The following is an 18,105-nucleotide window of genomic DNA, read 5'->3' on the forward strand; positions in this document are numbered from 1 at the left end:
GACGGCGATCATTCATGCCTGACGCCCCCCTAGTGGAAAATCCTGGATACGCCCCTGTATACCAGTTTCATTCTACATACCCAATCACTTGTTATCGACGAAGCGGTGTGTTGCCGGATTTTTTCAAGGTCTTGGTACTACAGGCGAAGGTCATTTATTAAGTTTCGTAACTCATCGGAAAGCGATTAGAGGGATGGGGCGTATGGCGGGCCATCAGTCTCAAATCGTGGGGAATCGACTTATACCGATTTAAATCGACATATACCAATTTCCTTCGACATATACCAGTTTCCAGCAGCTTAAATTGACTTCTACCGATTTAAATCGACATAAACCAGCTTAATTCTACATATCATCGATTTAAATCGACATATATATTGTTCGCGCGCTTCGTGATATTTTGTTTATTACTATCTAAGCGGAGCGCTACCATCAGTTGGCGCCCAGCGTACAAGAAAATTTCTGGTTTTGATAGCCCCCCAGATCACCGGAAATGGCACTTTTCGGGCTTGAAAATGACCAACCAGATGTACACTTTTTGCCTGAGAGGCTGAGAACCAAGTATTTCCCAATAGTTTTTTTTCCATCCATAACCTTTTTGAAGATTGTCACCAGTCACACATCATGTTCGACCTCATCGCATGTCCTGTGGATCATTGCTTTTGTAGGTGTTTCTACGTCGCGGCCCACAATACCCGACAGCCCCACTTTTGAAGGTTTTAAGCCCATTATTTGTTCAGAATTTGAAAATTCACATTTCTCGTGAATAAACTCACTTCAAAACATACCCACTGATAATGTTGCAAAAAAAATCATCTATGGACAACCAATATAGAAAAAACTCCTTGAACCCCTAACAGACCGGCCTAAATTGCACGAGTAGAGGGAAATATGATGAAGAATGTTGGTCAGGAAATTTTCGAAAATTCAGACACAGTTCCTTTATTGGTGTACAAATATTAAAACCTCTTATAACGGCTATTATAAAACTTGGTTGAAGGAAATGAAACAAATACCAGATATTTCCGAAACCGAACACTACACACGTAGGAGGCGGGGGACTGCAACCCCCCCCCCCCAATATTTTTTTCTGAAAATTCGGGCAATATGCTGAGAATTTTTCGGGCACCTAAACTGAAAGAAAAATAATTGCAATACATAGCTACATCTAAAGGAAATTTATTAAAAATCATCTCCTTGGTAATTAAAATAAAGTTCTTAGCTTGGCCGACTAATTAGCCATTACTAATGTAAAAGAGAGTTTTTACATAATTTGACCTCCATGCTTTTTCTCCATCTACATAAGTCATTTCGTTGTTTAGATGGGCATCCCGCGGTGTACTGCGCAACTTTCACGGACCGTACGGTACACGATGGCATGCGATGCAATAACCGATGCTTGCTTAAATGATATTGACATTAACATGTTGAACGCGCGAGAAAAATGTTGGTTATATTTTTCGGGCAAGTCGTTACAGCTCCCCAAATCAAATTGGGCTCCTTCGCCTTTGACTACACACACAGACAGTCTTGAAGCTGTTCATCCTGGAACGCCATTTTCATGCTCATTGATATGATTTGATATCTGCTGTTTGCTTTACAAATTCGAACAGGCGCGTATATAGCGAGGAATTTGCCAAGGGAGGGCGAAGTCTGTAGGCAAACTATCTAAGCGTAGCGCCGAAGCGTACAAGAAAATTTTGGCCGAAAATTCCTCCCAGATCGCTGGAAATGACACTTCCCAGGCCTTGTTAGTTGTATCTAAGCATTTTCTATTTTGAAATTACTAGCGCTATCATAAAAAAAATATGCTAGGGGCGGGGGGTGGTCGCCCCCTTCCCGAAATGCGTCATGTTCCCCGACGACTCGGTCGAGTTCGAGTCCAGCCACAGTTGGTTTCATAGCACAATTGTACAATTTTTTAAGGCGTCCATATACACACACACACGTTATGATAGACCATATATAGTATATATATAGATACATTAGTGAGAGAGGAAAAATGGAAACGTCAAAAATGGAGTTGTCGGTGTAAGGGGTAGGGTGAGGTGCACGCCCCTTCCAAAATCCTCGATCCGTCACTGGCTACCCTGTGTATACAATAGGGATCAGCGCTATAATGATGTCACTGTTCCTCGTTCTCTTCCCGGTGTCTTGGCGTTTTTCTTTTCTCCCTCCTTTTCTCTCTTTCTTCTTTTTCTTTTCCCTTCCTTCCTCTCCTCCTCCTCTTTTTTCCCCTTTTTCTTCTCTTTTTTTTCTGTCCTCTTTTTCTTACCCGGGGGGCGCGCGCCCCCAACGCCCCCCCGGATACGCGCCTGGTGGACACAGCATGATTAGTGATGACAGTTTCAATCTTTTCATCTCTACATAAGTTCCATTATATTAAATCAAAGAATGGCGATGGCAATATTTAAACATTTGGGATTCCGTTACTATGGTGATTGACGTTCGGCTATAGAGCTTAATTCGAGCGAGGCTCAATCACAAAAGCGAACCACCCGTCACTAATACCGTTGACAAACATTTGACATGCAGCAGGACTTTAACGAACATGACTTGCAAATCCGGCTTTACAGATCACACGATGATATCGACTACGTAGTTCCGTTATTGTCCATGATGTATACCATAGAAGTTATCGTGCGCAAAGGGAAAATTACGGAAGCCTAAAAGGGCTGTGCAAATAAAAAAGTAATTTGCAATAAAAATTTCCGATTTGTTATCACAACTTATTATTCCATACTGCAACATATAAATGATAAGCGTGTGATTACATATTATTAATTTGTTGCTACACATTATTAATTTGCAATGGCAAATTATTAAAAACAAATCAAAATGTGAATTTATGGACATGTATGTTTGTCGCAAGGATTGTCCAATGTTTTCTTCCCTTGCAAACAAGCCTCTTTTATTCACCAGTGAACAAATTTTCAGCACTGCTCTTCACAGGCCTAAAGTTGATAAATATATTGCCTCAATTATTATGGATCCATAATTTATCGCTTGACATAAACAATGTATTAATAATTAGTATTAGCAAATTAATATTTTGCAATAACAAATGAGTTATTTTTTATAACAATATAATTCATCATAACAAATTTTTACTTTTAAGAACTGGTATTAATTCTTTATAACAAAATCAATATCAAGCCATACAGCATGAGCACACAAGGCAAATCTCTGAAAATATTTTTGTTCAACTATATTCACTACGGAGTGATGTCACCTGATAAATGTGAATTGTGGAGGTTTTGTAAAACTGAAGAGTTGATAATGAATATTCAAAGCAAAACTCTAGGATGGTATCAATTAATAACATCTGAATCACTATGCAAACATTTTTCCAAATGCATTGACATCCCCATAGAGTATTTGACCTTGTAGCACTTATTGACAGTGTTCTGAATACCACATCAAACGATCTTAATGGAAAACGTCCAAATCAAAAGCACTAATAAGTTAAACAACCTAACATTATGTAGAATGGACTGGCAGAACAAGGATAACTCCATTACAATGAATTTGGCACACTTTTTGCATAGATAAGACATTATCATAAATACTGTGTAGACTACAAAGTACTCCACAAATTGTGTATGATTCCACATTATAACAGTTCTATACAAGTTACACACAACCCTAACCCATCTCACCCGACCCCCCCCCCCCACCCCTCCTGCACCCATCAAAACTGAGCAAAGAAAACAGCAGGAGCAAATATATGTCATACAAACAGTACTGTGAGTCAAACCAACCTATAAATGAACTGCATCTGTATTGATAAAGAGATTGTTAGTAAACTGTATAAAATCAAACTACATCACATGTATGTAATATTTGTCAATTGAAGGCAACATCTTAGACTGTAATGTAGTAAATCTAATTTACCTTGCATGAATTTAATTCCTTTCTCCCTTTTATCTATACATTGAGACTCTGCAATGCAAATTAATATGCATTGCACTTATGATGACTATATGAACATAAAAACTTAATTCAACAATTACAGAATGAAACAGCCCCCCACCGCCACCACCTGTTTCTCCAGCTAAACTACAGAAGATTTATTTGTTTGTTTTGAAAAATATATATAAAAGTAGCAAGTCTCAAGTAATAAAGAACAGTAAGTAAGAGATTGCATCTATGCTACTTTTTGGAGAATAAGCTGAAATATAAGGTATGAAATCTCAATGGACAGCAAGAACAAAGTTAAGTTATATTTTAACATAAAAATTATTACATGAAAATCGCGTGCTTAAGAAAATCACTATAATAAACCAATAACACATAATTTGACATACAAAGCATTTTTGAATACATTTTCCAGTAATGGACTGTAAAGTAATCACAGATTATTGAAATCACAAACCTGAAATCTTGTTTTGATATACAAGGCATTCCAAAGTTCTCATAGAAAATTGTAATCACACACCTGAAACCTAATTTGACATAAACAGCATTTTGAATACATTTAACAATAAAGTACTGCAATGTATTTGGTCTTACATTGGTCATTTCAATGATTTCTTTAAACTTTAGATAAACCAACTTTGAATAAATTGATCTGAAAAGGCACTCAGAACAAAGGGAAATTTACTATCAATTTTTTTTTTAAAAAGACAAAATACCAAAAATATTTTAGAAAACATTTTCCAGTAATGGACTGTAACGTAATCACAGATTATTGAAATCACAAACCTGAAATCTTGTTTTGATATACAAGGCATTCCAAAGTTCTCATAGAAAGTTGTAATCACACACCTGAAACCTAATTTGACATAAACAGCATTTTGAATACATTTAACAATAAAGTACTGCAATGTATTTGGTCTTACATTGGTCATTTCAATGATTTCTTTAAACTTTAGATAAACCAACTTTGAATAAATTGATCTGAAAAGGCACTCAGAACAAAGGGAAATTTACTATCAATTTTTTTTTTAAAAAGACAAAATACCAAAAATATTTTAGAAAACATTTTCCAGTAATGGACTGTAACGTAATCACAGATTATTGAAATCACAAACCTGAAATCTTGTTTTGATATACAAGGCATTCCAAAGTTCTCATAGAAAGTTGTAATCACACACCTGAAACCTAATTTGACATAAACAGCATTTTGAATACATTTAACAATAAAGTACTGCAATGTATTTGGTCTTACATTGGTCATTTCAATGATTTCTTTAAACTTTAGATAAACCAACTTTGAATAAATTGATCTGAAAAGACACTCAGAACAAAGGGAAATTTACTATCAATTTTTTTTAAAAAAAGACAAAATACCAAAAATATTTTAGAAAACATTTTCCAGTAATGGACTGTAAAGTAATCACAGATTATTGAAATCACAAACCTGAAATCTTGTTTTGATATACAAGGCATTCCAAAGTTCTCATAGAAAATTGTAATCACACACCTGAAACCTAATTTGACATAAACAGCATTTTGAATACATTTAACAATAAAGTACTGCAATGTATTTGGTCTTACATTGGTCATTTCAATGATTTCTTTAAACTTTAGATAAACCAACTTTGAATAAATTGATCTGAAAAGACACTCGGAACAAAGGGAAATTTACTATCAATTTTTTTTTTAAAAAGACAAAATACCAAAAATATTTTAGAAAACATTTTCCAGTAATGGACTGTAACGTAATCACAGATTATTGAAATCACAAACCTGAAATCTTGTTTTGATATACAAGGCATTCCAAAGTTCTCATAGAAAGTTGTAATCACACACCTGAAACCTAATTTGACATAAACAGCATTTTGAATACATTTAACAATAAAGTACTGCAATGTATTTGGTCTTACATTGGTCATTTCAATGATTTCTTTAAACTTTAGATAAACCAACTTTGAATAAATTGATCTGAAAAGACACTCAGAACAAAGGGAAATTTACTATCAATTTTTTTTAAAAAAAGACAAAATACCAAAAATATTTTAGAAAACATTTTCCAGTAATGGACTGTAAAGTAATCACAGATTATTGAAATCACAAACCTGAAATCTTGTTTTGATATACAAGGCATTCCAAAGTTCTCATAGAAAATTGTAATCACACACCTGAAACCTAATTTGACATAAACAGCATTTTGAATACATTTAACAATAAAGTACTGCAATGTATTTGGTCTTACATTGGTCATTTCAATGATTTCTTTAAACTTTAGATAAACCAACTTTGAATAAATTGATCTGAAAAGACACTCGGAACAAAGGGAAATTTACTATCAATTTTTTTTTTTACAAAAAGACAAAATACCAACAATATTTTTGAATACATTTTCCAGTAATGGATTGTAAAGTAATCACAGATTATTGTAATCACAAACCTGAAATCTTGTTTTGATATACAAGGCATACCAAAGTTCTCATAGAAAATTGTAATCACACACCTGAAACCTAATTTGACATAAACAGCATTTTGAATACATTTTACAATAAAGTACTGCAATATATTTGGTCTTACGTTGGTCACTTCAATGATTTCTTTAAACTTTAGATAAACCAACTTTGAATAAACTGATCTGAAAAGGCACTCAGAACAAAGGGAAATTTACTATCAATTTTTTTTACAAAAAGACAAAATACCAACAACAACAAGAACAAAGTCTTCACTACCAGTTCCAACCCCACCCCCATATGAAACTATGTAATTGTGCATACATTTACAGGAATACATCTGCTCATTCAATCAATTCACAGAGTACTATACTAAGTATGCATATATATCTCTATATAATATCTCTGAATACATCAAAGATTGCCATACTTTTTTTTAAAGCATCCTTCTCATTAATTGTATTACTTGAGAAACAAAACTATTGGAAAGCATTTCACAAACTATTACTTTGTATAATCAACATCTATGTTAGCTACCCAAATGAACTATTCCAGATTTAGGAATGATTGAGAAACTCTGATGACACCAAGTAGTAAGAGGGTGTGTTCTGTTAGAACAGAATACAGAGAAGCTAAATAAATGATTACTCAACATTAATGAAACTGACAATTCACATGTCTTGTGATCTATGAACATCACAAACATCTAATACTTGGCTAAATTACCAACATCATTTATAGAGTAAATATCATTTGGATTCATATTTACTTTTTTCTCTCTCTTTCCTTTTCACAACACCAGGAACATGACTTTGTCTTTCATTGAAGAAACACTACTATACTAAAAAATTACATTCATGTTTGATTCATTGAGTAATTAACTTTTGTTTAAATGTCACAAAATGGTCCAATATCAATAACCTGTGTGAACAACATAAAATCTGGTAGAATGCAACATTTATTTTGTTTTGCCTCTGACCTTCAGCCAAAAATATACTTTATATAGACTATACATATACTTTCTCAAAGATATGAAACTAATAGTGTAATATTAGTGTAAACCACAACCTGTGATCATGTACTTTACTAAGACTTGGTAAACATATTAGACTTAATGACCAATGATGAATTCTATTTTAAACACAAACTAATCAATCCTCAACTCTACAAATGTTTTTGGTACTATTAAGTAGTAGATAATCACACAATCATGACAATCTACTTTATCCAGTTGGGCCTATTCACAGAGATTGAGCAAATGAAAAAGTTGAAAAGCTAACAGGACTAATTCATGACAAGATCGTGTGCGGGGTCAGTGATGACCAGATCCGTTGACATATTCCCCGAGAAGAGGACCTGACATTAAAGAAAGCTGTTGACATGTCGTGTAAGTGAAGCTACAACGCACCAAATGAAGTCGTTCACAGCGATGAATTGATGAATTTGTTATTGTAATGACAAAGAACGATTTCATCACATGCAAAGACAAATGGGAAGTGACACTCAAGCTTGAAGATAAGCCAGTGATATTCACAACTGACACTGGAGCGGAGTGCAATGTCATAAATTATGCCACATACCAACATGTCACAAAACAACCTCTGACTTAAAGCAGAACAAAACTTGTGGGCTATGGAGCTATTAACGTTCTTTGTGATTATAAGGACCGCTACCATGTGCTAAATATCCCAGAAGTAGATGGTTCACCACAATGTTTGTTAGGGCCACAAAGGAAGAACAAAATAAGTTAAACATTCTAGATGAATACAAGGATGTTACAAGGATGCAGGATTAGACGAAATCACAGATGTGACGCATCATATAACAGTAGATCCTAATGTTCCACCAGTCATCCACCCAACCCGAAATTGCCCGTAGCTCTCCGGGACAGAGTTCGAAAGGAACCTGAGAGAATGGAAAAGCTTAATGTAATTGAGCGAGTGCATGAGCCAACACAGTGGGTGAATAGTATGGTGACCGTTATAAAAACCAAACAAAACCCGCATTTGCATCGACCCCAAAGACTTGAAGAAAGTGATCAGCAGGGAACATTTCCCTATGTGCACTACTGAAGAGGTGGTATCTGGAATGTCAAAAGCGAAAGTATTTTCAGTTTTGGATGCAAGCTCAGGTTTCTGGCAGATCAAACTTGACAAAGAAAGTTCTAAGTTATGCACATTTAATACTCCATTTGGACGATTTAAATTTAATAGGCTGCCGTTTGGAATTTGTTCAGCTCCAGACGTTTTCCAAGATGTTATGAGCCAGGTGTATGAAAGTATTGAAGGAGTTGAAATCGTAGCAGACGACATTCTAATCTGGGGAGAGACGGTAGCAGAGCATGACCAGCGGTTACGTTATGTTTTGGACAGATGCAGACTTAGAAAAGTCAAACTGAAGAAAAGTCAATGTCAGATAAGAAAATCTGAAATTACCTATCTAGGTCATGTGTAAAGTGAGAGTGGGCTCAAGGTTGACCCAGAGAAGGTCAGAGCTGTCACAGAAATGAAGTCCCCAGAAGATAAGAAAGGGTTACAAATGTTTTATGATTTACCAAAATTTATCCCAAATGTGTCTACAGAGAGCGCACCCTTAAGGGCACTACTTGAGAAAGGTGTACACTGGGAATGGGGAGATGCTCAACAAAAGAGTTTTCAAAGGCTTAAAGGAAAGATTACGCAGGCCCGTTCTAAAATTGTTTGATATCACCAAAGAAGTAACCTTATCTGTAGATTCCAGTAGCCTCGGTGTCGGAGCAGTTATTCTACAAGAAGGTTCCCCAGTAGCGTATGCTTCTAAATCATTGACTAAGAGTCAGCAAAATTACGCTCAAATCGAAAAAGAAATGCTGGCCATCGTATATGGTTCTGAGCGGTTCCATGAGTACCTGTATGGTCAGAAATCAATTCATGTTGAAAACGGATCAAAAACCATTAGAACCAATTTTAAGAAACCCTTGTATCAAACTCCACATTGACTTCAGCAAATGTTAATGAAAGTACAGAAATACCCCCTGAGTGTACAATACCGACCAGGGGCAGAGTTATTTATTGCTGACACATTGTCTAGAGCAAGTTTAAATCAAGAAGCAGACAATTTAGGTGAATAGGAATTTGAGGTGGCTCGACTTGAAATGCTACCAATTTCTAAAACCAAAATGAGTGAAATTTTGCATGCTACAAGTGGAAATGAAGCCTTGGGAGAGCTGACTGAGCTTACCAGACAAGGATGGCCTAGTTCAAGGACAGATGTCCCTATAGGTGCAAAGCCATACTGGAATTGTAAACATGAAATCACTGTAAGTGATGGTCTATTGTTTAGAGGGGACAAGTTAATTATTCAGAATAAACTAAGATCCAGTATTTTAAGTCAAGTCCACAATGCTCACCTTGGTGTTGAAAAAATGTAAACGAAGAGCAAGGGACATAATGTTTTGGCCTAAAATGAGTGCTGAAATTGAAGATTTAATTTCAAAGTGTTCCGTCTGTAACACCGTTTGAACCTCTACAATCTGATGAGATTCCTCAAAGACCTTGGCAGAAACTGGGTGCTGATATCTTTGAGTGGAATAGAAATAACTATTTGATTTTAAATTAATTGATTATTCTCTGGTTACTTTGAAATTTCACATTTACTTAATACTGAGAGTGAAACTGTTATAGTACATTGTAAATCACAATTTGCACGCCATGGTATTCCAGATATCCTTATCAAAGATAATGGACCCCATTTCAAAAAGTTGGCAATTTGACAGTTTTTCGAAACTTTATCAATTTCATCATAATATGTCTAGTCCATACCATCCTCAGTCTAATGGCATGGCAGCAAAAGGGGTAAAGATTGCAAAAGCTTTGCTAATGAAGGCAAAGTGTTGGTTTAATGTTTTAGTACAGTAACAGGGATGTTTTTTTTTTCATTTTTCATTGGCTCGATCTTCAAGAGTAGGCTAAACATTTTTTTGCAGGAAAGAACCTCGTTTTGATTGTATGATTAGTTACTACAGAATAGTACCAAAAAAAAAAAAAGATTCGTAAGACCATCATGATTGATTGCATAATGAGGCTTTAAGTCAATGAGCTTTCCAAAATAGGTGCCTTAAATCAAAATTTAAGTCAGTGCTTTAAATCAATCATCTTAGGTTACAGACATGACCAGAATGCTGTACATTTTTTCAGAAGGACACGTTCTTCCATGACCTGGCATCAATATTTAGACTGGGGGATCCAGTCGCACTGTGAGCATACTGACTCTGATTATACTGGTACCTATCAACTGTATCACTCCTCATTGGACTTGGGTCCCTAAACCTCATTGGACTTGGGTCCCTAAACCTCGTTGGACTTGGGTCCCTTACCCTCATTGGACTTGGGTCCCTAGCCCTCATTGGACTGGGATCCCTGAGTCTCCTTGGACTGTGGTCTCTTACCCTCAATGGTTTATCACTTCTTACTGAGCCTACCATGCCTTGTTGATGCTGTTGTAGCATCCTGATTCTATCAGCGTGGGCCAGTGTAGCTCTCCGTTGCAACCTTCCTTTCATGGAAACGATGTTATCTTGGCTCGCAGATCGAATAATTGGCTCTTTACTGCTACAGACCGAGTCCTGGTCAAGAGAAGCACAGCATGACCAATGCCATGATCCAGGATGACCGATATGATTGTGTCCGCAACCTCTGAATCCACCTAGCAATCAGAACAATGCAAAACAGTTCTCTGTGGCTATAAGCCATTTTTCTATGGTTGTTTTAGAACAGTTGAACATGATTCTTAGCCAGATGTCTCTGGTTATTAGCCATTGCTTGGGGGTCTTAAATCAGCCCTATATATATATGATTATTAATCAGTTCTCTTTGGCTATCAGTCAGTTCTCTATTGTTATCTATGGCTGTTATCTACTTCTCTATGGCTATAAATCATTTTATATTATTGTTATTAGCCACTTTTCCATGGTTATTAATAAGTTCCCTTTGATGATCTATCGGTTCTCTTTGGTTATTATTAGCTAGTTCACTACATTTATTAGCCAGCTATTCATGGTTGTTTACTTGTTTAGTCAATTCTCTAGTACAAATACTACTACAAGTACAAAGACTAAAAAAATCATTGTTTTTGGGGAGTGAATCTCACTTTTTGGAAAGTAAAACTTAAGGTCATGTTCCCAAATGGCAAGTAGTTTCATATTTTTTGTGAAGGCCCATTTATAAGCTATGTGGCACCTTAGGTATGTAAAATTTGCCACATCCTACTGGATCATTCAACTTGTTTCATCAAGTGATGAAGTTCACATACCTGGCATTGTGCCTCCACATGCACAGGTTACGTCTTTATTCCCTTCACTGGAGCAGAATGTGCAGCAATGCCACATTCCTGTGTGGCTTTTCCAAGGAGTTCGAACACTGAGACTAAATGGACTGTCCTGTCAAACGAGCACATAATAATCAATGAGAATATATCAAAGGAAACCCATCCTGAATTGTAGTATTTAACAGTGTCAAGCAAGTGGTGTGTGCTTTTCACTTATACTTCACTCATAAAAAGTTTCCAAATATCTGGAAACAGCTTTGTATATGATCATACCATCAAGTTCTTTGACATCTTACTGAATGTTCAAATGTTACAATACCAAAAGAACAGTTTTGAATATAAACCAAACTGTATGTATAAAGAAAGTCCAGGTGAAAATTCTGAAAAATATTGTAAGCATCCTGCTGAAATTTGCATTTAATTCCAATATACTGTTTTCAACACAACAACATTTGAAGTTGACACATTTTGCATGCAATTCCTACATAGTACTTTTGATATGATAAACAAAACTGAGACATTTGTAGTGTTACAAGTGAACATGAGGAAAACATGTGTGGCATCATATAACACACTGTCGGTTTTGTTGTCTCCTTCTTCAAAATTAACACACTACAGCCATTGATATATTGTAAACTCCACATTCCCTAAGGTTTATTTGGACCTCTATCCAATCCATGGCCAAATCAGTCAAGTGAAAAATGATAAGACACATATTTCCTTTCAGTCCACTTATGGTACATTGTAACAAGTTTTCTTATCAATATCTCAAATGCTTTGCAGGAATTACATTTTCACCAAGATACGTGGAATATGTTCCTCTTTTATCCGTCGAAAGTAAAAGTTTCCCCTGGACCATCCTTTTACAACTAGGCAAACTTACAATTTTATTTTGAAAGAGATCATTACACAACAAATTGAAGAGGGCAAAGTGATGAAATTCCCTTACAATCAAAAGCTAGTCTATAAAATAAGCTAGGAAAAAAGGAGGGGGTGTAAGTTCAGTACACTGCATCATACTGTACACTGCTAGTGAAATTTAAACAAAAATGGAGGGGGAGGGGTGTCAGTTCAATACACTGCATCATACTGTACACTGCTAGTGAAATTAAAACAAAAATGGAGGGGGAGGGGTGTCAGTTCAATACACTGCATCATACTGTACACTGCTAGTGAAATTTAAACAAAAATGGAGGGGGAGGGGTGTCAGTTCAATACACTGCATCATACTGTACACTGCTAGTGAAATTTAAACAAAAATGGAGGGGGAGGGGTGTCAGTTCAATACACTGCATCATACTGTACACTGCTAGTGAAATTTAAACATGCTGTCATCTTATGTTAATTACTGTACCTTGATGTGGTGCCCTGATACTCTGACATTCAAGATGTAAGACCCAAGTTCTTTCAGACAGTAAGAAAGTTTGTATGTGCCATCACCACGATCTTGTACATAGCACTGGAACTTTCTGTAGAATAGATAATATGCAAGGATGATTTTGAACATACAGTACACTTACATACCAAGTTAAGTGTACTCAAAAATGCAATATATATCCCACTACGAGATTTATGTGGTTACAGTATAAATACCGTATATGAATACTCCTCCTAAATAAAATTTAACCAATTCAGAAATTATTGTGAACCTTTTTGGACTAAAGTAACAGCAGATCTATGTTTCAAGTATCCAACCTTTCCTCTAACTAGTTGGTGCCATTCACAATGCAGCTTGAATACTTCACGGTTCAACTTCACAGTTCCAACACTATGCTGAAAATAACATTTCAAGGCTTTCCATGACAAATTTGAAATTTATGCAAAAGATGAAATTTCATGACTATCCTCATAGACCATTTACTGTACCTTTGTCTTAGGAAAATTATCAGAAATTATTGAAAAATTCTGTTCCATTATCAATTACTTTTGATGTGTTAATGCATTTCCATGATTTTTCCAGGCCTGAAAAGTAATTTTCATTTATTTTTCATTTATGACTCTTGCCAGGTTTCCCATGACTGTGGAAACGCTATGTGAGTTCTTTACTTACTTCTTTATGTCATCCACAGAGTAAATATCGGCCTGGATGTCATCTCCTCCATCGCCAAGCAGATGTCCAGCATCATCCAACACAGTCACAGAAACAATGGTTTCCTCTCCCACTCTTGCTCGTCGAAGCCCTATCCAACAGAAACAAGCATGTTCATATTTGACATGAGACACATGAGACTTTTGCACACAAAATAAGATATTTAAGTAAGACAAAAATGTTGTAACAAAAAGGGACATACAATTATCTTTTGCAATTTTCACTTACAAGTGTAAATACATCAGTTAAAATAAAAAATAATGGCCATCTAAGATACTGCAGTGCTGCTTCCTCACATCAGCAAGGTTCAATACTTTGACAAACAAGTATTCTTAAGTAGGTAAAGATTCAATAAACAGCACATTTGAATTATTATACCTACATCAAGTGCAGATAGACACGAGATGCGATACAGAGTTACAGACTATGTAATTTTAAACAGATTGAAATATATTCTTGCAGAATTACTTTACAACAATCGATCTTATCCTACCTTCTCCATCTGCATAACTTTTGCCTGCATCTGCCATGCAGGTACTAATGACTCCTCTGATGTGAAAAGGATTATTACTTTCAGATAGAGACTTTGCCTTGAACTGGATCGATGCCTGCTGTAGAAATGGGGGACTTTGATACGAGATTCTGAGTAAGTCACAAAGGCGTTGAGACAGGGTTGGTTTGATTGATAGTATTTCAGTATTGTTGCCATCTTGTAGGGCGGTTGAAGTGATCTCATAAGTATGCTGTAGATCTCCAAGAATCTGTTGAAATTGTAATTTTTGAGACTGGACAGCTTTGGTTCTTGAGGCACTAATCTGAGTAACATTCTGAAGTAAGGTGCGTTTATGCTTATGAAGCGCCTTGATGTAATCCTCGAAGTATTGATGGATGTCAACTTCGATGGAAGTCGCTCTTTCTGCTATTGATACCTCTAATTTATCAGAAGCATCAATACCTTCCTTCACAGTGGCAATATGAGGTTCCAACCGTGACAGGAGACTGTTCAAAACCTTTTTATGATGTGCACCAACATCATCAACATACTCAACCAAATGCTCCCTGTGTTCTACAAGACAGCAATCCCTGCAAACAGAGTAATCGCAAGTTTCACAATAAAACTTCAACTCTTCTTGCTGATGTTTAGGGCAGTGAACAGGACACTGCAGTTGCTGGTAACTACGTCTGCGGGCCTCTAAGAAGCTCACAACATTGTGGTTTGCAGTCTTCTTTTGGCGTTTGTGAGCTTGACAACAAAAGCCACAAATATTTACCATGCACTCGATACACCTTGACACAGCCTTGGCATCATCAGTACAAAGTTCACAAGTCAAGTTATCATTGTGAGAGTCAAAAGAATCATACAACAGAGCCTTCTGAAGCAAAAAATCAACAGGGAACTCCCCATTGGCAGATGATGGTTGTGCACTTTCTGTATTACAGGTTGGGCAGAGAATGATAGCATTCCTATTGCTTTCTCTTGCAGTACTTCCTTGCAGGATAAAAGAGTCCAAAGTCTTGATGCAGAGATTACAGAATGAGTGAAGACAGGGGAGAAGACGAGGGTCTGTGTAGCGACTCTTACAGATACCGCAAGTCAGCTGTAGGAGAGGATGTTCAGACATACCAGACTCTATGGAAGCAGACCCTTTTGCACCACCAGAATTGGGTTGTAAAAGATCAGACATGCTTTATATGGAGTAGGAAATACACCTGTGAAGAAATTAAGTCTTCAAAGAGTTAAAACATAAGAGAGGAAACAACTGTTATCAAACTGCTATATTATCTAAGTCTATGTAGGTAAACAGGGAATTAATTCATCCAGTATTGCACTGCAAAATGCTATGCAAACTGGTCAAGTTTGTATCCAAGTGTAACGATGTGTATAGCAGTTTTCTACACAGAAAAGAAAAATATTCAATGACAGAAAAAAGAAGAAACCCTAAACTTTTTCCTTATAAACATATATGTTTAAATAAATGTTAAATTGTTCACTTCATTCCAACTGAGCAAGTGAACAATTTTCTGCAAAATGTTTAATTGACAACTTACTGTATCATATCTCGTCAAATTGTCATTTTTCTGAAAAATGTTAAATTGTTCTCTTCATTCCATCAGAGCAATTGGACAATATTCTGAAATATGATAACTTATTCATTTCTTCCGATGAATGTGAGCAAATAAAAAATTTCTGCTAAATGTTGACATGACAACTTATCATATCTTGTCATTTCGTCATTTTTCTGCATAATGTTAACTCGTTCTCTTCTCCCCAAGTGAGCCATAGAACAATTTTCTGGAAACTATCCTTTAACGATCCAGGTACGACAACCAACTTAGTGTCTTAAAGTACCTTTGGTTTAGCATACAGCCCAATAACTCATTTCCTCACAAAAATCATTAACTTCCATAGGGTATTTCACACTAATGTGGTTTTAACTATTCTTATAGTTCACATACATTACAATATTGTTCACTATTTTGTGTTAGAATTAATACTTGTTGCCTAGATTGTAAAGCCAAAAGAATGTATTTTTGAAGCAACTATTCAAATGTTTAGGCCTATACTATCTCTGGACTGGCTTGAGAGTTAGTGTCGTCATCCTATCTGAGTTCAAGGAGCATCCCTACCTTTAAAATACATTTAGTACCAGATGTCGTGGTACCATCATTTAGCCAGTTATCAAGTGAATAGCCAAAGCATGGGAAGCTGAGTACTATGCAAACATTAAAATCATGCTGCTTCTGTGTTTCATGTTTAACCATCAAGAGTAAAAATTGTTTGGACTTTCTTTTTACTCTGATTGGCCAGACGACACTCAGGCAGGTAGTGATGAGTACATGGCTATTAATCCAGAAGGCCCAGATGTAACTGTAGGTGTTTGACCACCCACTCTGGTCCAGTTCAAGCATTAGTACTGTAATTTAGTGAAAGTAAATTTCAAAAATCCTTATCAATAAGCTTAACAATCAATCACAAATTAATTTAAAAGCCTAAAAGTGCATTGCTTGTACGTATGATCTTGTTAACAAGGCCTCCGTTCCTACTGACACACATAGTAAAGGCTTCATAATTGACACTCCTTCGTAATTGACACACCCTCAAATACAGGTATCACTAGCAAATATACAGCAGGCACCCTACACTACATATATACATCAAAGCAGAGTTACATATTTGATGAGTATTAATCCATTTCAGGTATGTGCTGATCAAATTGTGTTAAGTTTTTTTTAACACCCTCCCCCAGTTTTGCACATAGTTTTGGCATGTGGAATCTTACTCCCTAGAAATATCAAACATTACCTCAACATGATACCACTACTCTCTGGGACCTGACCTGTCTGAGCTTAGAGGCTCAGAGCATATAGCAAACAGCATCCAAAGTCAATAGATGTATACTTATAGTACAAAAGTTAGTAGCTTATTGACGTCTGTCATTCCCCAAAATTGACACTGTCGTCAATAAGCTACTAACTTTTGTACTATAAGTATACATCTATTGACTTTGGATGCTGTTTGCTATGCTCTGAACCTCTAAGCTCAGGTCCCAGAGAGAAGTGGTATTATATTGAGGTAATTTAGGTTATTTGTAGGAGTAAGATTTCCAAATGTCCAAAAAACTTGCAAAACTGGGGGGTGGGTGTTAAAAGCTTAAACAATACAACAATTTGTTCAGCAAATAGCTGAAGTTGAATCCAACTCATAAAATATGTAATTCTGCTTGACTGCAAAAGTTTAGGTGGCCTGCTGTATCTTTGCTAGTAATAATTGAAGGTGCGTCAATTACGGGGGTGCGTCAATTATGAAGCCTTTACTATACTAATACTATAGTTTCAGAAACGATCTACATTATTATTCGTCAAAAAGCCATGAACAAGGGAAATTACCTTACATAGTGAAGTTTCCTTACTGTGCAATACAAAATCCATATTTGTTAAATTCGGGGAGCGAACTTAGCCTCGCCTGTGTTTGATAATAGTAACTTAGCCCTGCCCGTTGCAACATTTTTGACTTTTGTGTGTAGGCCCTTTACTGTATACATAATTTCGGCGAAGTAGTAATATATGATGCTGTACGACTAACACTACACTGTATTGTCACACTAAAACTAAAAGTTTTATTAGTAAATTTGGGCCTGAAATCCGTAGCCCAGAACAAGAACAACAAATTACCATCCTTACCAACCGGCCGAGTGACATCTACTCCAGGCGATGAGTCTGAGAGGGGTATCGTTGTAGCAATTTTGCCAAATCTGGTCACTTTCCGGGTCCTTCCAAGAACCTTTTGGCTTTCTGTTGCCTTGCAGTCACTTCCGGTAGTTCATGTGCAGTCCAGTAATGTTATGCAAT

General features: G+C 36.2%; 1 protein-coding gene across 3 annotated transcripts; it reads right to left on the minus strand.

Annotated features, from left to right (window-relative positions):
• Positions 1–1,107: 1,107 nt before the first annotated feature.
• Positions 1,108–18,087, minus strand: LOC139963498 (E3 ubiquitin-protein ligase TRIM45-like). Of its 3 annotated transcripts, none has more exons than XM_071964318.1 (6): positions 17,929–18,064; positions 14,249–15,465; positions 13,717–13,846; positions 13,021–13,135; positions 11,652–11,778; positions 1,108–11,045 (listed from the first exon to the last, which is right to left on the minus strand). In XM_071964318.1, the coding sequence occupies exons 2-6, from the start codon at positions 15,438–15,440 to the stop codon at positions 10,534–10,536; spliced, it is 2,076 nt and encodes a 691-aa protein (XP_071820419.1). In that variant the 5' UTR covers positions 15,441–15,465; positions 17,929–18,064; the 3' UTR covers positions 1,108–10,533. The 3 variants fall into 3 exon arrangements, with proteins under 3 accessions (XP_071820419.1, XP_071820420.1, XP_071820418.1); XM_071964319.1 differs by lacking the exon at positions 17,929–18,064 and adding an exon at positions 17,644–17,922; XM_071964317.1 differs by having other exon boundaries at positions 1,109–11,045; positions 17,938–18,087.
• Positions 18,088–18,105: the final 18 nt, after the last annotated feature.

The sequence above is a fragment of the Apostichopus japonicus genome, chromosome 22 (genome assembly GCF_037975245.1).
Source record: "Apostichopus japonicus isolate 1M-3 chromosome 22, ASM3797524v1, whole genome shotgun sequence".
Classification (NCBI taxonomy): domain Eukaryota; kingdom Metazoa; phylum Echinodermata; class Holothuroidea; order Aspidochirotida; family Stichopodidae; genus Apostichopus; species Apostichopus japonicus.

Excerpts from the sequence above, each read along its gene's own strand:
- LOC139963498 (XM_071964318.1), bottom strand. The coding sequence starts at position 15,440 with ATGTCTGATCTTTTACAACCCAATTCTGGTGGTGCAAAAGGGTCTGCT. Across the intron at positions 13,136-13,716 it reads TCTGTGGATGACATAAAGAA|AAAGTTCCAGTGCTATGTAC; the intron begins GTAAGTAAAGAA and ends TCTATTCTACAG. Across the intron at positions 11,779-13,020 it reads TATCAGGGCACCACATCAAG|GACAGTCCATTTAGTCTCAG; the intron begins GTACAGTAATTA and ends CTCGTTTGACAG.